Genomic DNA, 23,875 nt, shown 5'->3' with positions numbered 1-23,875 from the left:
AGCGCAGATCATTATTAACTCTAGCAAAATAAAACGATGCAGGGTTTAAAAGCCCGGGCACATAGAAAAACGTGAGCAGTAAGCAAATCAACAGTCTTATATTGTATATGTTATTCCGTTACACCCCATTAATATTACCAGAATATTACTAGTTATACTAACATTGATCCAAGCGTGTTACGTAACAATTACACAATTTTTGTTACATAACTTTAACGCCAAAAAAAAGTATAACAGTTATATTACCTGCATATAACAAATGTTAAATTGAATGTTTCTTCCATGTTATGTAGCCCTTATATATCACAAGAATAACATTGTGATATTACATGTAACTTCCATGTTATATTGCCGTTATGAAATGTGTTCACTGGGTAGTCTTTAATTGGATGTGTACATATATTTTGCTTATGCGTAAAAAGAAACAAAAAAGATGGCTGCATAGGCGATGGCATACTAGGCCTATAAATCAAATTAGAGCACGATATGGGGATTATAAAATTTTATTTCAAGAATTAAAAAATGATAGTAAAATGTTTTATCGCTATACTAAAATGAAAGTTGAACACTTTACGAAGCTTCTGGAATTAATAGCACCATATTTAAGGAAAACCAGTAAACATGCTCTTTGTTTCAGAACATAGACTCATAATAGCTCTCAGGTAATAATTTCAATGTATAAGATTTTAAAATAATAATATTTGATGTTGCACTTTTGCCTTAAAAGAGAATAATTTGTATTGTACACAATATAAATTTAATATATTATTTCTTGTAGGTATCTTGCTACAGGTGATTTGCCATTATCGATGGCGATGGCATTTCGAATCGGTGAATCCACTGTTAGAAATATAATAAAGGAAGTTGGTTTGGTAGTGATTAAAGTATTACAACCGATATATCTTGCTTCTCCTGTTGAGGAAGATTGGAAAAAATGTGCAGGCGGTTATTGGAATAGGTGGAATCTTCCTAATTGCATTGGCTCGGTAGATGGAAAACACATAAGGCTAAAGTGTCCTCCAAATTCTGGGACTTTATTTTACAACTACAAAAAATATTACAGTATCGTTTTAATGGCAGTGGCAGATCATTTATATAGATTTACCTAAGTTGATATAGAGGCTTATGGAGGTAAGCCTTACAAAAATATAATTATTTATACTTTATTATAACTAAATACGTTAAAAATAAAGTATGTATCTGATTTATTGTAGGAAACAGCGATGGGGGAATTTTTAATGTGATTCTCAGATAGGACTAAATTTAAATAGTGAGCAGTTAAATCTGCCGAAAGGAACTATTAATCTTCCCGGTAGTACTTTGAAGACATTTGGGTTTTTCATTGCTGATGACGCTTTTAAACTCTCAAATAGAATCATGAAACCTTATTCTGGTAAAAATTTGAGTGATAAACAGAAAATTTGTAACTACAGATTTTCTAGAGCACGCAGAACTGTTGAAAGTGCCTTCGGAATTCTTGCCAATAAATGGAGGATATTTCATACAGCCATTTGTATCCTACCAGAAACGGCTAATATAACTACTACAGCTTCGGTTTGTTTACATAATTATGTGCTAAAGGAAGAACAACGAAGTGGCTCTAAATTTTACAGTAAAGAAATAACTCCAGAAAATAATATAAATCAGGTAAAAAATTATAATTGAGTAATTGGAGAAATATATAATTATTAATTGGATATTTTGTTATTTTTAAATATTTGTGAATGAACATATTGTAGAATCCAACGTGGTTTTCATTATCGAATGTTGAAGAATGCAGTGGTAACGTCAGAGATGCTCAAGCTCAACGAAACACATTATGCGAATACTTTGTCTCTCCAACTGGAGAATTGGCGTGGACTTTATCCGTAGAGGTGTACATGCAGATAATTAAAATAACTGTAAACATAAATATTGCAACTGCCCCCGTTCGTGAGCGATATATTACTTGAATCGAATGAGGAAGAAAATGAAGGTATATTTCATAAATTAATTTTATTTTAAATGAATGCAAAATTAATTCTGAATAAATAAACTAATAATAAAGTTATAATAATAATGCAACAAATAATTTGAAATTAATAAAGATACTTAATAACTTATTATTCATTTATAATATTATGATATTTTAGTTTATAAAAATATAAAGAATTTTGGTTTAAATACTGTTAATAAAAATCTTTAATCATGACTTTAGAAATATGATTTTAAGATAATTATTTTTTTGCAAATAAAACGAGTGAATTAGTTTAGTTCGTACAAGTTTTGTTTTTATCGCAGCTTATTAAAATCGTGTAATTTTAATAATAAATTCAACTTTGAATTATTTTCAGATCATGAACGTACTCAATCAAAGGAAATCGAAGAAGAATCCGATGACAATATCGACAACACCAAGCTCACCGATGATGAAAATGAAAGTTCATCAGAAATTGAAAGTTTGATTACAGATTATTCAGATGAATAAATTAATAATTTTAATAAATAAAGTTAATTGATTTTTTATAAGCGTATACTTGCATAATGTTGACTACTTTAAAATATAGTTTTATTTTTAAATTATTTTATTTCTGATTATTACATAATTAATTACACATCATTCCACTACTAATACGCACGAAATCGTTTACGTTTTTGCTTTTGGACAAGTAAAATCTTTTTCAATGAGTAATGCGTTAATAATATTTAGAGATACGGCGGGCAACGAGCTACCGACGCGCTCGTGCAGACGACTTTAAAGGGAGTGCCAGACCAATTTTCCAGCCAGTACAAGTAGCCAGACTTATTTTTTTCTAATTTTATATATTTAATAAGAGAAATAGGATCGTAACGATATACAATCAATTAGAATCAAAAGCCATGCGATCCAAGCTTAGGTCTTTGACAGCCTTATATTAGTTACTATATACATATATGTCTATATATATACATATAATTTTTCCAAACTTTTTTATATATTTTTATATATTTAAACTACCATCTTGACAAGTTACAGCTCTAATCAAATGATTCTATAAATCGACTTTTTACAACGACTTTGGGAGGATGCCAGACTCATTTTCCAGTGTCAGTTGCATGCCAGACTCTTCTGAAACATTTCTTTATACAAAAAACAATAAATATATAAAAGCTCAGCACTAATCAAATTCTTTCAACATAAGTGTTTTTACGACAAGATCAAAGGCGCCGCAACGCCCATTCCAGCGAGACAGCGCAGCCAGACTCTGCATTTCAACAACACTATTAAAACAAGAGAAATTACTTTGTTCTAAGACTAATCAAATCGCTGACACTTTTGTGTCGTTACCTCCCGGGCTAATACGGACTGTGGTCATTTTTGAGGTAAGGTACCTATGCCGATAGTGACATCTCGGTAGTGCACTACAAGAGTCCTGTAATCAATATAAATCTCGATTACAGCATTCTCAGAGACGTCTCGACGAGGCACTACGGTGCAATAGATAAATATTTACAGTCATGCGCATGACTCTTCCGATCAAATGATCAATTCCTTTCGATTAAAAGTTAACGAACTGAGACAATTAACTTGATATAATCTACGCCGGCGAAATATTCATTTCAAGTAAAGTAATGTTATATTCAATACATTGAGAATTTCCTCGGTCAAATATTGTGAGACCTTTACTTAACGAAGATTGCGAAGTAACCGATGAAAGCGTCTCTATTACAGAGATTTGTAACAGTTTTTCTTTATATATTGATTCGAGTCAAAGATTATTAGAATTTGCGTCGTATTCTTATTACAATATTAATCGTTTTACGCTTGATACTCGTAAGATATTAATAGCGTTTGCGTTTTATTCTCCTTACAATATTATCTGTATCTGCGTCTTATTCGAGTAAAGATATTATTCGTGATCTCTCGTAATTTTGTTCGAGATCTTGTTTATATTTGTGCATGCATGTTTTTATATCGTGAAGTGATAACGATAGCGATTGTAAGCGAGCAAATGAGACGATGAGACGGAGCGTTATAGGGAGTAATGGCGACAGCCAATGAGCGAGCGAAGGAGTGAGCCGAGATGGCACTAGAGCGTGAGCGTTGGTAAGTGTATGTGTGTGTAAGAGAGTCAGTGAGTTAGAGAGAGTCAGAGAGTTAGGAAGGTAGAAGGTGCGTGAAAGACGAGAGAGTAACGCGAGATTAACGAGCGAGCGCGAACTACCCACACAGCATCGAAATAATTCAGAAAGCTTTCAAAAAACTGTCAATGAAATATGAAACCTTTCAAAAAAACATTTTAGACATGTTTCAGATATGTTTCAGAAAGCTAAAATGTCCGCCAAGCTGAGATTTCAGAAATGTTTCTGAAATCTCAGAAATATTTCTGAAATAATTCTGAAATGCTTTAGAAATATTTCTGAAATGCTTAAGAAATATCTCTGAAATGCTTAAGAAATACCTCTGAAATGCCTAATAAATATCTCTGAAATGCTTCAGAAATATCTCTGAAATGCTTCGAAAATATCTTTGAAATGTTTCAAAAATATACGGGAAATATTTTAGATACTTTTTCTCATATCAAATTGTTTCGGATCACCCTGTATAGGATCATCCGGAACAATTTCCTGTCCTTCGTAAAACATATTCTTGATCATAGTCATGATTTTGCTTCGCCGAAGGCCTGCTTATATTAGATCCCAACTGAAATTTACTTGCGAGTTAGTCTTACTATTATGCGCCGCCTAGCGGCGTCGTTGCATATTTCTCTGAAATGCTTCGTAATATTTCAGTGAAAAGGGTTATAAATGATTTCGATGAAACGTTTCAGAAATACTTCTGAATAATTTCAATGTTACGTTTCAATATTATTGTCCGAGTTATCTTTCGGAAAGCTTTCAATGATATGTATTTTAGACATTACGTACGAAATATTTTTCTAAAATGTTTCGTAATATTTCAGAAATATTTCAGTGAAAAGGGTCATAAATGATTTCGATGAAACGTTTCAGAAATACTTCTGAATGATTTTAATGTTACATTTTAATATTAATTGCCAACTTTTGGAAAGCTTTCAGTGATATATGATTTTCATAAAACGTTTCAGAAATATTTCTGAATGATTTCAATTATACATTTCAATATTAATTTTCAAGTTATCTTTCGGAAAGCTTTCTGAAACAAGTTTTGCTGTGTGGGTAAGAGCGTAGGGCAGAGGCCCGAAACGAGTGTATTTTTTTAATTAAAGACGAAAATGGAAAACCAACCCCTCGTGTGATTATTAATCTCCGAATCGAGAACTCCTACGAGCCACCGACGAACCATCCGCGACAAAGTTTCGAGACCGAGTTGAGAATGTTGAGATATCGCGAGTCAATAGTACTAGACAGTTAACAGAAGTAATTTGATACTTCTATATCTTATATTTTGTTTACCACACGAGAATCAATGATGATTTAATCTGGTATATCCAATTACAAGTTCGTTTCGAATTACTATTCCTGCTTTTCTTTTATATTTATCTTGAGTACAGTATTCAGGTTTTTCAATAACTAAGAATCATTTAATCTATCTGAAGAGAGCAATATTTATCCTGAGAAATGAAATTAATATAACAACTCTGTGCTTTCACTCTACTTAAATCATCATTGAATTCCAACAGCGATTACATTGAGAAATTAATTTAACCATTTTATGTATTATTGCTATTTCTTTATTGAATCATTTCTATGATGTGTTTCGTACTATGATTATTTATTATGTTTAATACTTTATGAGATATCATTTTCTGCTGCTATTGCGCAATGAAATTACTAAACCTGTGACTGAAATTTACTAATAATTATATCAAATTGAATTTCTGAGACATCTTACCGTACTGTTCATTCATCCCCACACAGCAAAACTTGTTTCAGAAAGCTTTCCGAAAGATAACTTGGAAATTAATATTGAAATGTATAATTGAAATCATTCAGAAATATTTCTGAAACGTTTTATGAAAATCATATATCACTGAAAGCTTTCCAAAAAATAACTTGGCAATTAATATTAAAATGTAACATTAAAATCATTCAGAAGTATTTCTGAAACGTTTCATCGAAATCATTTATGACCCTTTTCACTGAAATATTTCTGAAATATTACGAAACATTTTAGAAAAATATTTTGTACGTAATGTCTAAAATACATATCATTGAAAGCTTTCCGAAAGATAACTCGGACAATAATATTAAAACGTAACATTGAAATTATTCAGAAGTATTTCTGAAACGTTTCATCGAAATCATTTATAACCCTTTTCACTGAAATATTACGAAGCATTTCAGAGAAATATGCAACGACGCCGCTAGGCGGCGCATAATAGTAAGACTAACTCGCAAGTAAATTTCAGTTGGGATCTAATATAAGCAGGCCTTCGGCGAAGCAAAATTATGACTATGATCAAGAATATGTTTTACGAAGGACAGAAAATTGTTCCGGATGATCCTATACAGGGTGATCCGAAACAATTTGATATGAGAAAAAGTATCTGAAATATTTTCCGTATATTTTTGAAACATTTCAAAGATATTTTCAAAGCATTTCAGAGATATTTTTGAAGCATTTCAGAGATATTTATTAGGCATTTCAGAGGTATTTCTTAAGCATTTCAGAGATATTTCTGAAGCATTTCAGAAATATTTCTAAAGCATTTCAGAATTATTTCAGAAATATTTCTGAGATTTCAGAAACATTTCTGAAATCTCAGCTTGGCGGACATTTTAGCTTTCTGAAACATATCTGAAACATGTCTAAAATGTTTTTTTTGAAAGGTTTCATATTTCATTGACAGTTTTTTGAAAGCTTTCTGAAATATTTCGATGCTGTGTGGGAATAAAGATCTGACTCTGTTTGAAAGCGCGATGAGACATTGAGGAGAGAAGGGTGAATATTGCCATCTATGATATTTCATAGAAAGTACTAGCGATTTTGTAAACTCACTTCAGTTGGCGAATCTAGTTCCCTAAAAAAATTGTATAGCGTAAAGCGCTAGAGGCGCGACGTATCGATATTCAATTCATGTAATTGCCGCGTGAAGGCCTTCACACATAAAATCCCGTAAGAACGTAAAACGTAAGCGTAAGAAAATCGACCAATCCCAACGAGTATTGTGCTGTCCGTAACCCCAGTAGGGGAAAATACTCGATTGGGATTGATCGATTTTCTTACGCTTACGTTTTACGTCTTTACGACATTTTATGTGTGAAGGCCTTGAAAAAGAAAGCGCGCGTGCATGCACAAGCTTGCGGCCCGGGCAACCGGCGTTATTCGTTTCTTGTTTGTCAATAAGTGAAGACATGTTTCTGACTTTCTGCCGTATAATCTGAATTCGGTATTATATTGAATGCGAGTCATTTTAACTACAAGTTGTGATACTTATATAATCGAATGAGAAGTACGAGAGGATCCGAGGGACTATAATGAGAAGTACGAGAGGATCTGAGGGACTGTAATTGGCACACGGCAGGATCAGGGCTCGATATCATTCTCAGACGTATGAGAGATCAACGCCATTACTCCGTTTCTTGATGATGACGGCATAAGATCGACGCCATTACTCCGTTTCTTGATGATGACGACTCATTCTGGAGAGACCAAGGGAGCGACTATTATGGACATAGTCTGTTCGGATCTTTTCTGGAAGTGTATTCAAATACGGTAGACATCAGAATACAGGTAACTCTTAGATTTCTGAATAAGAATCATTGATCCTCATAAACAGTATCGGTTACGATCATTGATTCCAGAAATCTCGAGAGATCTACCGTTCAGTAAAGGACGTAAAAAGGGCTTCAGCACTCAGCGAAGCATTTTATCGACGGGAACGATAATCGTTCATTTCACTTGAGTACTCAAAATATTTATTTACGGGTTGCAACCATTTTTTTGACTGTTCATTCTTGCTATTTCATTTTGGCCAAGTAAAGTAAATTATGTAAGCTTACGACACGTTTAATTCTATTTTGGGTGATAATTAATTTCACATATTTCTTTATACATATTGCGAAGAGATTCATTTGTTTAATCAATACGAATTAATGCGTCAAATGTTTAAGATAAGATGTATATTGCTTCAATTGTTCTGAACAAGATTCGCCATAAAGTTCAACGTTCATTTATTCAGAAATTATATTCAACGGTGTAACACACAATATATTGATTCATGTGAAATACTTTAAATCTTCGTTGCGTTTTCACGAATCGTTGTGAATTAATGCGTTTAATAACGATTATTATTTAACGCATTATTCACTTATAAAAATTTATGTATAAGATTAATTTGGTTCATTATTAATTATAATATCAGTTTCTTGTCATGTCTAATAATCTTTTCAGTGATTAAATAATTTAAAGATATATTCAAAGCTATCATATCATATTGATTCTTTATTTATAATTACCTTCCCATACAGCACAAGAACCTTTCAGAAATATCTAAGAAATGTTTCATTTGATAGGTTGAAACATCTCATAAATATTTCAAAATGTTTCTGCAACAGCTCTGAGACATCTCTGGAATAGCAAAATGTCCGCGATTCTTGCACTTGAAACCTTTCTGAAACCGTGCTGAAAGGTTACCAAAATATATCTGAAACCTTTCAGAGATATTTAAAAAATGTTTCATCTGATGGAGTTGAAACATGTCATAAATATTTTAAAATGTTTCTGCAACATCTCTGAGACAGCTCTGGAATAGCAAAATGTCCGCGATTCTCGCACTTGAAACATTTCTGAGAAAGTGTTGAAAGGTTTCCGAAATATATTGCCGTATTTTTTTTATTCGGGCGGTCACCCATCCAAGTAGTAACCGCACTCAAAGTTGCTTGACTTCCATGATCAAACGGGCTAGTGACGATCCTCTGGTTCTGATGCTTAATTTCTTCTAGCTTATGTTCATATCGTATATAAGCATCTTTAGTGTTCAAAAATTTAAAATTATTTATTAACTGGCAAATATTAAAAACAACGCAACAACAATTGATATATTATAAATATTAACCCGTTGTGGTCACATGGGGTCCAGTGGACCCCAGGCTTTTTTTTCCCTTAAAAGTATACTATTTTGAAAGTAAAACCAGGAAGTTTTTTTGCTTTATTTCCAAAAATTTTGATGATCATTTTTGTAAAAAAAGTCAAATTTCTCAAAAAAAAATTTTTTTTTGCGTTTTTTTAACATAAAAAATTTTTAAAAATTGTTGGATTATAAAGAGGAAGTCATAAACTAAATTCCAGTTCAAGGTTTGAGTGGATACATCAAAAAGAACGCAAATGGCAACTGTTGTGGGGTCCATTGGACCCCGTGTGACCACTACGTTATTTTTAGAAGGTGTGACCACAACGGGTTAATATAAAAGATTTGTATATCATTACATAATATAATATTAATAATTTATATCTGAGAAAAGCAAAAAGTCCTACATATAATGGGTGTGGTTTTTAGGGCTGCAATTAAAAATTTCTAAATTCGTCTATATTTACTTCTCCTAGATGTGTATAAAGTTTCATCGAAAACTCAATTGAAAGGTTTGCAAAATTATATTTTATGAAATGTTTCCGAAATAACTTAATTAAAAATTTTCATTGCGTGAGAAAGGTTTCAGAAACAGTTCAACTGAAAGGTTTACAAAATCATTTCATATGAAACAATTCAGAAATAAATCAACTGAAAGTTTTCAAATTTATTGCGTGAGAAAGGTTTTAAAAACAGCTCAAGTGAAAGGTTTACAAAATCATTTCATATAAAACGATTCAGAACTAACTTAATTGAAAGTTTTCAAATTTATTGCATGAGAAAGGTTTCAGAAACAGCTCAACTGAAAGGTTTACAAAATCATTTCATATAAAACAATTCAGAAATAAATCAACTGAACGTTTTCAAATTTATTGCGTGAGAAAGGTTTTAGAAACAGCTCAACTGAAAGATTTATAAAATTATTTCATGTGAAACGATTCAGAGATAACTCAACTAAAAGTTTTGAAAAATTATCTTCATGTGAAAGGTTTAAAAAACATTTCTATTGCAACATTTTATATGACATATTGCAGAATTCTTTCAGAGATGTTGCACATGAAATGTGAAAGGTTGAAATGTTTTTGAAACCTTTCTGGAAGCTTTCTGCAAGAATCTGTTTGTGAAATATTATTATTTTACGTTTCAAGTTTCAAACGGAGATTATACGTTTAACTAATGATTATGTTCTCTTCATTGAACGGACTATTACAATGTGAATTATATATATTATTTCTTGATTCATGTGATTATTGAATTTTGCCATAATGGCTTATGAATATGATTAAATTTATTCTGCTATATTCTCTAAATATATTATATATTTTGTCAACAAATAAAACTCCGTGTTTTCTTCACCGCCATAGCCCACAATCTATACGGGTTGTGTACAGACTCTCAGTTGTCGTACAGCTTCAGTAATAAAATCACTTAGCGAGTCTAATATAACAAAATATTTCAGAACGAGGAAATGATTTTTTACGAAACTGAATGCAAACGAAGTAATTCAAAACATTCCATGTATTTAACATTTGTTTTAATAAGAGCTATATCTTATTCTTTTATAGAGCGTCTTGATAGTACTGGGCAGAATAATGTATGGGAAAGTTTATTGGAAGCTTTACACCAACCACCAAAATAGCTAGATGCAATCGACGGAATATTGCTTAGGCTAAGCGAAGGTCTTTGTCGTTTACCATACCGAAACAGAAATCCCAGAATGATGGATAAAGGAACTTCAGAAGCAACGTTATTAATTAACGACTTAGGTATTAGTTTCTAACATTTCTAAATAGATCGTAAACCTATAAAGAAAGTTTAATATTTATGTAAAAAAATATTGTTAGAAAACTTAAGAAAATTAATAAAACGTATTAATTACATGTAGGTACACTGAAAAAAAAAAATTGTTAATCCGAAGAAACATTTAGTCCCATAGTTTTAGTTTAACTAAACATTTAGTTGAATTAATTAATTCTTGATTAAAAAAACTAAATAAATTGTTGCAAATGTTTAGTTAATTAATTAAACTGTTTAGTTGAACGTATCGGACTAAATATTTTTTTTTAGATATTTTAATATCTAAAACTTACATTATTTGAAACAAAATGTACATTAACATGTATCTTAAAAATTAGGTGTAGTAATAGGGTAAAGATTCCTCTTAAACATTGAGCAAATGTTATAGCTCTATTGTCTTTCAATAATTTGATACCTGACATACTTTTCACTTCCAAATAAAAAATATCGTCTGTAAAAAATATTTATATTGCTAATGAAAAAGATTGATGTAATTAATTTTTAATGATTTAATTAATTAATATACAACTAACTCACTATTTTTACATATCCATTGATCTGTATCTGTTGACCCTTTTTATAACAATTTTCATGTTCGTAGTTTACAATTTATACTTCTAGTTTATATATTTTGTCAGTGACAGATCCATAACCAACAGGTATGTTTTAAAGTTGTTTGAAGACGTATTGAAAGCCGTCTTCACAAATTTACTAGAAAATTATTTATTTTGTATTTTACAATGTATAAATTATTTATTTTACAATATATAAATTATTATGTATAAATTGTGCAAAAATTATATGTATATACATATATAAAAATTATTTTTATTAATAAATATATTTTATGAAAAATGAAACTCGAATTAAATTCATTACAATTATATATTTGTGCTTTATGATACAGGATTGAATTATTTATATTTATTTTAATAACCGTGAACAATTTATTTTACTAAAAATTAGTAATTACAAAAGCATAAATTTATATATTCAGGAATATTGGGAAACTTAATCTCTTGAGGTTGTACTGTATTAATTTTTATTTTTAAATTGAATACTCCAAGATTGTGCACAATTGTATTTGAAAGAATTATTAATTTATACAACAAAGTGTTGTTGAAATCAGATATTTTTTGAATATTTGTTTTTATACCGCGGCGTGCATCTATGTGTATTATCCGTAAAATACAAAAATGTAAAAAGAATAAACTATAGTATTGATAAAATTACTTTTATACACGGAGTATAACGCAAATAAATAATGTTTACAAGTACGGGATATAAATAATAATATTATAAAAAATCATAACAAAAAGTAAATAAAGGTTAGTATGAATTATTAATTACCCTATTAAGTTGTAAATAATGTTGTATTATCAATCTCGATATTCTATGCTGCCTCTTAAATCCTGTGGCGGCTTTATTGTTTAAGATAAACAATAAAGCCGCAATAAAATGAACAATAAAATGTTCAATAGTCTATATTGTCTATAATGTTGAGTTGTTCCTACAATTTTCGGTGCTTCCATTTCACCCAGCTAAACAGCTGGCGAATGCAGACTCCGGAACCTGCGGGCCCCACAACGGCAGTAGTCCATTGCATTTCGTATTAGCGTTCTGTAACGCCGCGCTTTCCCATTCATCTCTGGCGCGTGCCAAACGCACTGCAGACATATGGCGGTCTACGTGGACCACGTTGAAATGTGTGACGGTCGTGTAGCCCACAGTTCTTCGTTGCTTTGTTTCAAATTCTTCTACGTTGCAGCGCTTTGTGAATGTAAACGCCCAACACCTGTAGTAAAACAACGATAAAGAACGTGATGAGATTAAATAAAGAAAATATGCAGGAAAATATTTAATACTTCTAATAATATAAAATACATAATGCTAATATATTGTCGCTAAAAGAAATCGATTCTAAATTTCCTAAAATACAACATTGAATGTCCACGTACTCCCAAATTTAAGATACATAACGAAAAGGACAGGAGATAGAAGATATATTACCAGATTTGGTTTAAACTTGTATCCTTTGCGACAGATAACACAGATCAGTCCAGTCTCATCGCCCAGGTCTTCCATCTGTTGAAGAATCGTTCCACTGGCGGTGACCTGGCCCTTATCATATATTCGTTTGCATACCAAGCGCGCCCAATTGTCTCTCACGCATCGCCATAGCTAAGCGTTTCTTCTCGCTACGCGTGTGCTGACGGGCTTCTTCAATGAGTTCGGCTACTCGTATTATTGATGCATAACGCTTCCAACAAATTTTCCGCTAGTGAGCCAACGTAAGACACTTGTTCCAGCCGATGGATGATGCTAATAGTTACTTGCGAGACTGTCAACTATAACAAAATAAAAGAACAACAAATTATTTCAACGTCATTTACTAATAAAAGGATTATAAAGATAGAAAATATTATCTGCATTACCTGAGTCGGCTCATGATCTGTAGCTAATCCTGTGAGGAATCGTAGAATATACTTCAGAGCTGGTTTAGATATGAACTCCTTCAGCTCGTCGCTATCTGTGCGTAACAGCGTGGGTTTAACGCATGGGGCGTGCACCTGTAAAAACATAAGAAAACATTCATTAAATTCATATATAATGTATTCATATTCTACTTGAATGGCTTTATTACTTACGTTAATATACTCAAAGGCATCTTTCACTATGCCCATGCTTATTATATAATCTTTCAGCGTATTACCAATATGGCATTTCGTTCAATACCATGAGTGAGTATGCAGAACAATTCTAGCTTCTGCTCGTCCTCGGGCGTGTGTTCGAAATCAAACTTATAAAAGTTCAATACAGGTTTGAAGTAATCACACAGGAGTGCCATTTTCTCTTTATTGTCGTAAGTCAACGCCGCCAAGACTCTCGCGAGATGCGCGAGCACGCTAGCACTTTGCCTGACTGCCGTGGACTGCGTACACGACAAGAGTGCCTTGATATGCTCCGGACCACCGAGAGTGCGCGAAAATGCTTCGAATGCACTGAACGGTTGCGATGCCGCGTTCGTCAGTATTGTTTCCATAATCTAAAAACAACGTCAAACGTTCACATGTTGCTCATAATGTGAAGTAAGAATATTTCCTTTGCCATTATATACTTACGTCCAATAATTGCTCGATAATTTTTGCTTGAGAATTTTCCGATTCTGTTGCGAGACAACGTTGGAGAACATCCAAAAATACAGTTACAGCTCCCAATTCGGGTTTACTTAGAACCTCTTGGTTCTTCTTGACCTTCACGCATAATCTAAACAACTTCAATAGCACTTGAAGAAGAGGTCTTGCACGATTCACGTCGTGTATCGCCGCCAATCTATCCAACATAACTTGAAGACCGCCACAATCTGCTAATACATTTGCCATTTCATACACTTCCTCATTGTTCACCTCCTACTCGCTATTGGCGTTCAAAGTTTCGACAAATTCTTCGGTTGCATCTCCAAGCAAGCCACGCATACGATATATTACGCGCAAGGCATCGCATTCGCTACCTTCCCACAACCAAATCTTTTTATAAATCTCTTTAACAGGAAAATCCAGACTGATAATTTTGTTATTAACGAGAAGTTCCATTCCGTTATCGTCCTCCAAAAGTGCAACTAATTCGTAATCTTGACAAATCTTATTTTTGACATCTCTCATAAGTGGACCAAGGCCAGGTTCTAAGCTGCTATAAAAATTTCCTAACATTCTTCCTTGCAAGAAATCTTCCTGCTGTGGATCTTTCTCAAGCGTCAAGAAAAATTCTCCGATATCGTTTTCTTCCGGGTAGATAATCGAACACAATCTTTCAAATCTGAACACTGGAGTACGAACATCTTGAGGATTCTGTTTTTGTATCGTTTCAACGTAAATTGCCATGAATACCTTAGTTTCCTCTTCGGTACCGGTAGTCATTTCCTCTAAAAGTTCTAACAGCTTCTCCTGCGTATCATCGATCAGTCTAGTACGCTGAACAACTAGTCTCCTAAGTGAGAGATAACCGTTTAGCACCGCGCCGACTAGTCGGCCCTTATATTGCTGCTTGATATTCTCCTGTTCCAAGAAAGTCGCCAGAAGTTCCGTGAGCATCTTCAACGAGTATCCCTGAGCCAAATCGCTAGTCAACGTATCTCCTCTAGCCTGTGCAATTCCTCTATTTCTCGGGTCAAGAGTTCCGCTAATAAAGTCATTACACCGCGTATTGCCATCAGGAATTGCTTCCAAAGCGACTGTCTGATTAAGCTTTGATACAACGTGAGAAACTCGGTGCTGCTCTCGCCGGCAGTACGTAACTCTTCCAAGTAACACGTTAGCAAGACAAGAACCTCCTTTTTCCTCTCTATGCCTTGGCATGGACTCTCGATCATGTTACAAGCGAATTGCCGTGCCAAACGAGAACTGGGATTAAAGAGAACTTCTTTCAAACAGGCACCGTCTGACAACTTCAGCGGTTGAACGCCTTGATGCCTCATGCAACGCTGATGCCACCTGTGCCCGTATTTTTTCATCAGATACAATACGTGAGCTTCCTCCTAAAAACAAAGAATCACGAAGAGAAACAATAAGTCAAAATTGCTAGTTTTGTATTACTCTAAGTTTACTATTCTTGAAATTTTATTACTCTAAAATGTCTAGCTTTCTATTATCTTTTCGTGATAAATATCACATATAATATATCACATATAATTGTACAAGTATTACGACTTTTTAATTGTTTTATTTTTATTGACTCGAATGTTAATTTACTCGTTTTATTTTGCCAACCTTTTTAAGAGGTTTAGCTGTAGATGGTTCCGTTTTCTTAGCCGGTATGCGGCGAAGCCATTCGGAATACGAATGCTTGGGATCACCACTGACCCATTTACCCACATCAATACTGACGTCTTCCGGTGGCTGTACAGTCGTCAGAGCCTCGGTAGTTTTATCCTGAAATCAAAATCATGTGAAAAAATATACATTATATACATTACAAAGGAGAGCTACGTTCGGTTGGATGCTTACTTTATTTTTCTTCGACACCGGTTGATCGGGCTTAATGAGACCTTGAAGAATTTTCAGACTTCATCAACATGATACTTTCCATTACAACGGGACTTTTCGACTCTTTGCAAGCCATTAAAAATAGCTGCATTACGCATCGCAATTTCTGTTCCCAGCACGAGTCCTTCTTTTGCACGAGTGCCGCGAGAAGAGCCATTTCGTGTCGTACGGCGACCGAGAGATTAGGGGTGGCGACTCGTCCGCGAAGTGTCAGCGTGATTCGATTAGTTAGAAGCGAGCATATCTCTTTGGTCTACTGCGCGTTATCTCTCGTGACAAGGGACAGCAGCTGTCGCACGACTTCTTGCATCTGTACCGTACCCTTTCGCAAGTTGTGCTCCGCACGAGCTCTTATATTTATAGTCCTTGTTTGCATAGAACATCTCTGGCTACACTCTTGGTGGCTAATGCGCGTAACAGTATCAGGCAGTGCTCCGTTGCGGCGGACGCACATCCGTAACAGCGTTCAACCAGCGCAACTATTGTCTCGTCCTTCATGACGTCGTTCGCACCGGACGTACCGTAGGACGACTGCAAACTACCCTGGCCACGTTGATTTCTATCATACGCAACGAGCTCCCTGCGACAGGCTAGAACGCGTTGGATAATCTTGCTGAGCTCCTCGAAAGAAGTCTTGCACTCGCCGCAGTATCTTTGAGCAAGTAGCTGAATCGTTCTGTTCACCTGAGTACTCCCAGATACCTGTATACCATCTTCCAATCCTCGATCCAAACGATGCTCCGATATCTTAACGAGAAGCATTTTCAATGTAGGTTTATTAGATATCAAAGTTTTATATACTCGATCCGCCTTCTCTAGTAGAGTATTGATGGTCGCCACTGTCTTCTTCCGATCGTCGTCGTTTTCTATGGGATCAACGGCACAGCACGGTCTGCCGGTCAGAGTGTAATCAAACTTAGCGTATTTACAGAATCCGCACGCGTGACATAAGAACGGATCTTTCTCGTCGTAATTAATCGCTCGGCACTTGTGGCATTGGAACACGTTTTCGCCGCAGTTCGCGCATATGCCAGGATTCGCTGGCACGCTAGCGGAACATCGCGGGCACTGCAACGTCTCGGACGAGCAGGCTTGTATGTTCTCGTAGAAATCGGCATACTCAATCATAAGATTGCAAGCTATTATCGGCAGCGGGAATTCCATCTTGACCTCCGTCTGCCCCTGGGCAAACGTAATCTTCTTCGCCTTGTGCCACATAGCCGGTTTGTTCTTCAATTCTACGACAGCCTGCACTGACCGATTGTTGTAGTAAACGTTGATGGTACGTATACCATCTTCGTTCTCTTCAAATCGCCTATACAGAGAGTGATGCGACTGATGGTGTGACTGCCGACTAGTGTCGTTGTAAATTTGGAATCCACTTTAATCGACGACAGCTTGATCGTTGCCATTGGCACTTCGGGATTGTTGCATACGAGACAAAATTCACTCTCCAAGTAATAGCCGTCCAATTTAACGAACTGTGCCAGATTTACGTAAAGATTCGCGTTAGGATGTCGCGCGAGTAACTGATTCTGCGCGTGTAAAACGGCAATCGCCTGCTCCATGTACGTGTGCATCTTCTTTCTAGCATGCGGCGTTTTCAAACAGAAGTAACCAAGTAATTAATCGACAAACTGTGCCGCCTTTCTGCCATAAGCTGGAACCACGAGACCACAAACGCCATAGAAGATCCAACAAGACTTCTTGATCTGTCGGTCCACAATTTCTAAAATAAAAAAAGTTTTTATATTCCTTATTGTACATTATATTTTATATTTACATCTGATTCACTTTCATTTTGTTCAATAATTAATTAAACTTTTTGAATAATAAAATTGATAACGTACTTGTAAATTGCTAGTATAATAGAATGAGCCTGCAAACGGACGTTCGTATTGTTCGTTTCGAGGAGGAAAGTTTGTATAAACTTCATCAATAATGTGGGATGCACTTGCTTTTGAATTTGCTCGACTAGAGTCAAACATTGTACCTCTTCGAATTTTGCCTCCGTGTCAGAATCTTTCGATTTTTTACGCCTCTCTTTCGTACCAGTCGTAGATTTCGATTCCTAATTTAAATTTATATAAATATTAACGTGCATCAATGCCTCCATTTATACTCCGTGCGCAATGTGGGCGCACCATCTTAGATTCTGAAGACTTTGTATACCCTGCAAATTAGGGAAGCCTTGTTGGAATCCTTGTCGCAGTGCTTGCAGATCAGCAGCTCCTTCGTGGTCTTGTAAACTCAGAGCTATCGCAAGTTCTACCATCGCTCGATGATTAACTACCCTTGCGGCGGCCGAATTTTGATTGCCTTCGGCGCCGAGCATGACCGCCACTCTGTCCACTGCCTCGACAGTTTCGATGTCAAACTGCTCTTCCACATCGCGCTCTACGGTATCTTGAGATGCCTGTGATGGAACGGATGCGAATTTTTCTTCAGTTTCAGCAACTACACCTACAAAAATACCAATAATAATCATGAAAAAACGAATGATAAAATATATAATCGATCCACTAAATCTTTATCCCAAATTATCTTGAAAAGTTATGTGTATAATTCTGAGACATTTCTAAGACGTTTCCATTTCTATACCTGGAGTACTGCAGTTGGGCGGACTCGGTATATATACTCTTCGCGTCTGTATCTAGGCCTGAGCACTCTGATTATCGCATGTTTGGCGCTAAAACTGATGGTGGTATCTGAAGACAGTAACAACTGCAGATACAATTTGGCGGCTATCGCGGTATTATTTTCGACGTCGCATATCGTGAAAGCGTGAATTATTTTGACGATTGCGTGAACCGTTCCCTCGGTGTGCGTAAGTCCCGGCACGACTACGGGAGCAAGTGCCATCATATTCTTCGGATACGCCATATGTAAAGACCACAGTATCTCCATTAATTGAATAACCAGATGTTGATTTACATCGGCCTTCGTGCTCGAACGAGCTTCTAGACAATCTTTCTCGAAAACGGGTACTGGAAACAACTGATTTCAATTATCACATGTTTTTCACATGTTAACAACGTTCAGCAAATTTCGCAAGATTATGCGGACGGGAAACGGCAATAGCACAAACAATAAGTACAAGTCTGTAAAAGTTCTCCGCATCTATATCCGCAGGATCCATTAGCTTCTCTCATTGATTTCAAAGACTCAAGTACATGTGATAACAATGCATGATCCTGAAAAACACGCAAAAAGATGTTAGAACACATATATAATTATTAAAATTATTAACGAATAATTGATCGTACCTTGTAAAGATGATAAGTCTGTTTAGTGCTGTGAAGAGCAGCTAACAAAGCTGTCGTATGCATTTGCACTGATGGTGGAGTTGGTAATATTAATAACCGTGATGCGACATCGATGGCTGTAGCTTTCAGTGAGGTTTTGTTGTCATCGTGCAAGGACAAGATAAATGAAGATTCCAAGACTTCAAGAACGCTGGATATCATCCTGTAATTAAAAACAATTTTTTAAATGTAATATTATTATTATATTTATATATGTATATTATATTTATTACACTGAGAAAAAAATGTTGTTAATTTGACTAAACTCGTTTAGATGGTAGTGATTTGTTTAATGCAAATATTGATATATTTAAATCAAATATACGTAAGTAATATTAAGAAATTCTTGTCATTTGAAATAACAAAATCATTTTGTTAAATTATTTAATTCAATTAATTATAAACCTTATTGTACTAATGAAATTATAATCAATTGAAATAAATGAAAATGTTAGATGAAATAAATTCTACAGATGGTAAGTTTGGTTAATTAAACATTATTTATGTTTATGTCAAATAAATGATTCTGTGAAATGGATAATCCTTGTCACGTAAATACATGAAATATTTAGTTGTTTTAAAAAGACGTAGCTATTTCATTGAAGTAAATGTATTACCATAGAGAAACTTACTTTCATCATTTTAATAAGTGGTTTTGTTGAATGAGCATAATATTTAGTTACAAGTTTGATTAAACGAAATACTTTAACTATTAATTTAATCATGTCATATGCTCTGCAGAAACATATAATTGATCAAATCTAGAGTATAGTGCAGTAGAACAAATCAATTAGAATACTTGATGTATAAATTATATATATTTTTTATTCAATTTGTTCTTCTTTAGATGAATCATAACGAGTAACTTATTTGAACTAACAATGTTTTTAATGTCAAATAAATGGTTTTGTAAAATAGATAATCCTTGTCATGTGACTACATAAAATATTTAGTCGCTTTAAAAAGACGTAACTATTTCATTAAAGTAAATATATTGGCATAGAAAAAACTGTTTTTATGATCTTAATAAGCGGTTTTGTTGAATGAGTATAATATTTAGTTAAATGAAATACTTCAACCATTAATTATTTACAATGAATGTGATAAGCGTTTTCACCGCTAGGCGGCTGCTAAACTCGTACTTCAAATTCAACCAGAGACTGTATATAAGGCTCCATGGCGAAAGCGTCTATCACTCGCAGTTGTACAATCCATCACACCGGTTACTCGAGTGATGGAGATATGACAATTATTTATTTATTTATATATGTGGCAGTTTTAAGGATTGTATTTAAAAGGAAGCAACAACACCTTCTTAAAATACTTTCGTAATTTATTTTATATCACAATCAAACACAAACTAGAAGCTTTCGGCAGCAATGTATGTTCTGTCGCGCGATCCGTGTACTCAGATGTCTCCTGAAGGAATGAATGTCGCGCACGTTCACGCACGAAGCTGGCGCAGCAGTCGTTGTAGGGAGCGATCCAACCGCTCTCTATAGTGTTCATATCTGAGCGCCATATTTAACACTCCCTCCCGCTCATATATGTACATCTTCCGGACCTTTCCAACTTGACTACTCAGTAGTTCCTGTAACATAAGAGAATTATAATAAACAAAGAATTTAAAGTTTATCAGTTATCATTACTTTCGACATTCATAATAGAATTTGTTAAAGAAGCATGTAAGTTAAATGCCAAGGGTTTAGTAAATACGTCTGCAATTTGTTCTTTCGATTTTATCCAAAATACATTCACGAAACCCATATCAACACACTGTCTAACATAATGTTCTTTCAAATCCGGTATATGTCTTAGCTTATTGCTTCCGCTAACTTTCGAGCTGTATTCTGCCGCTTTATTGTCACACCACAATTTCATTGGAAAGAAATTGTTAGTGAGTATCACTTTCAAAGAATTGTTCAATGACATTAATTCCTGGCAAGCATCACTCATCGAGACGTACTCAGCCTGACAAGTAGATAGTGCTACATATTTTTGCTTTCGTGTTCGCCATGTAATTGAGTCACCAAACAATTTAATAACAAAACCACTAGTTTCGAGATTCTTTGCAATCGGCAAAACTTGCATCAGAATATGCTTGTAAGTCGTTCGATCTTCCTAAATAGTTCAATCCTAGCGTTCGAGTTCCCTTCAAATAACAAAATACTCGTTTGATCATTTTCCATTCGTTTTCTGTCGGATTGTTTTGATGTCTACTTAGTATATTTACCGAATAACTAATATCCGGTCGACTAGCGTTTGCTAGATATAGTAACGTTCCTATAGCTTCTCTATATGGAATATTTTCAATATTACTACTTTCGATAAATTCTTCCAATTGTTCATTTTCTTCCCTATGCTTTCGCTCGCGATTTGCTACCTGATTAGTAATCATTGGCGTTCGTTTCGGATATAATCCGTCAAATTTAAACTTTCGAAGCATTCGATCAATGTATTTTGTTTGAGTCAATTTTATTTCTTTCGTTTTTCGATTTCGAGTTATTTCCAGCCCTAGAAAAACTTTCGGTTCTTCTAAATCAGTCATTTCGAATTCTTCCATCAGCTTTCGTTTAATCTCATTGAGTTTTTCTACATCATTACTTGATATAAGCATATCATCCACGTATAAAATCAAAATCAAAAATTTTTCTTTTTGTCGCCAAGTAAATAGACATGGTTCGTTTTCGTGGGATTTCAGACCAATTTTTAAAGCAGCTTTCGTAAATCTTTTGTTCCATAGTTTTGGACTTACTTTCAAACCATACAATGCTCTTTCTAATTTGCAGACTTTATTTAATCTTGTTTCTTTCGAACACTGAACTCCTTCCGGAATTTCCATATATATATCATCGTTCAATGTGCCATTCAGAAAAGCAGTTTTTACGTCCATTTGGCATACTTCCAGGTTATATTTATTAATGATTGCGAGCACTGCTCGGATCAGAGGTAATCGAGATACAGGTGCATAAGTTTCTTGCAAATCATAAACATTTTCATCTTTAAAGCCTCTGATCACGAGCCGAGCTTTGAATCTCACTTGATTGTTAATACTTTCTATCTTTCTTTTTAATACCCAGCGTGAGTCAATAATGTTTGGCTTTCGATTTCCGTCTTTCGCTCTTGGTCTGTCCACCAGACTCCAGACGTTATTTTTATACATTGAATTTAACTCTTTATTGATTGCTTCAGTCTATTCGAGTTTTTCTTTCGTAGCCATTGCATCAGCATAGGATGCTGGATCACCGTTAAGGTTTGCAATCATAGCGTAAAGTTTGTCTGCTGTAGATTTCTCCTTTTCAATAATCACCTTTTTCGGTCGTCCTCTTTTCCGTTTAGCAACTCCCTCCGGTTCTACATTCAAAATCTCGTTCGATTTGTCTTCGTTTGATTGACTTTCGAGATCAAATTCAGAGAACCATTTACTTGGATTTATTTCCACATTGACATTGTCCCAATTATTTATTTCGTCCTTCTTATATTTGTCTCCAAAAACAATTCTTTCGTTAAATCTAACATCTCGACTTTCGTACAGCTTTCCATCTTCAGGTTTCAGCAATAAATAACCTGTGTCTTTGTAACCCACTAAAATCGTTCTAAAACCTATAAATCGAAATTTCGGCCCAACTTTCCGTTGCACTTTCATATAGGCTAGGCATCCAAAGCGCTTTATCTGATTTAAATCAACTTTAATGTTTGGATTAAATTTTTCTAATGGAGAAATCATATCGTTCGATACATGTGGCGTCCGATTATATGCATATACTGCTGCGCTCAATGCTAAATCCCACATGTTTTCAGGTAGTTTCGCATCGTACATTAGCGTTCGAATCTTTCGTTGTATAGTTTGATTAAATCTTTCGGACGTACCATTATGCTGAGGGGTATCTGGACAGGCCAACTGATGTTCGGCTCCAAGTTTTGTTAACACTTCAACAGTGTACCCACCGGTATATTCTGTGCCTTGATCCGTTCGTAAATAACAAACCTTTGCGTCCCTTCCCAAAAGGTTTCGAGCACTCTTTACAAATGATTCGAAACAGTGACCTGTCTCGTCTTTCGTTTTCATGGCATATGCCATACCAAGTCTCGAATAGTCATCAATAAAAACAGATATGTATTTATATATCCTTTGGGATGAGACAAAGGACTTATCTTTCCCATAACATCCGAATGAATCATTTGTAAAGGTTCTTGCGCTCTAGCACGTGTCGTTCGAAAAGGCAGTTTGTTAATTTTTGATATTAGACAGACTTCACAATTTTTAATACTCTCGTCGAATTTACATTCTTTCAAACCTTTAATCTCGGGATGTTTAGTCTGTAATTTCTTTAAATACTCAAGAGACGCATGACCCATTCGTGCATGCCACAGCATGGCTTGGTCGTTAATTTGTTTATTATCACTTTCGAATTCTAAGTTACAATTTGGATTTTCCTCCAATGTATTTTGATCAATTTGTACTATATTTCTATCTCTTACCGTGACATCAAAGTCCGAACAGTTTCTTAAGTTTGAATTTACGATCACGTTTTCATTTTCTCTTTCGAATTCATTCTCTGTTTCGTTTACAGGTTCTTCCCTTTCGTCACTTTCTATCGTTTCATTATTCTTACTTTCGTTTTCTAGATAATTTCCCTTTTCTTTCGCCATGCTTCGCGTTATCACGTATGCTTTTACTCTATTAGGTTTAATTTTTGTATGTTCTGAATTATTAACT

General features: G+C 34.6%; 1 protein-coding gene and 2 pseudogenes across 1 annotated transcript in view; 1 reads left to right on the top strand and 2 right to left on the bottom strand.

The window, feature by feature from the left end:
• Positions 1 to 356: 356 nt before the first annotated feature.
• LOC139816971 (uncharacterized) lies at positions 357 to 1,856 on the top strand (annotated as a pseudogene).
• Positions 1,857 to 11,833: 9,977 nt separating this feature from the next.
• Positions 11,834 to 19,317, bottom strand: LOC139816970 (protein purity of essence-like; annotated as a pseudogene).
• A 1,125-nt stretch (positions 19,318 to 20,442) lies between these two features.
• LOC139815987 (uncharacterized) overlaps positions 20,443 to 23,875 on the bottom strand; it is a 33,515-nt gene continuing 30,082 nt past the window's right edge. Inside the window, exon 4 of the mRNA XM_071783274.1 lies at positions 20,443 to 20,746. Coding sequence (XP_071639375.1) covers positions 20,737 to 20,746 — 10 coding nt within the window. The 3' untranslated portion in view covers positions 20,443 to 20,736. The remainder of the gene's footprint in view (positions 20,747 to 23,875) is intronic.

This window comes from Temnothorax longispinosus, chromosome 7 (assembly GCF_030848805.1).
Source record: "Temnothorax longispinosus isolate EJ_2023e chromosome 7, Tlon_JGU_v1, whole genome shotgun sequence".
In the NCBI taxonomy this organism is placed as follows: Eukaryota; Metazoa; Arthropoda; class Insecta; order Hymenoptera; family Formicidae; genus Temnothorax; species Temnothorax longispinosus.
The sequence above is the reverse complement of the archived record's forward strand: the minus strand, read 5'-3'. Positions and strand labels throughout refer to the sequence as shown.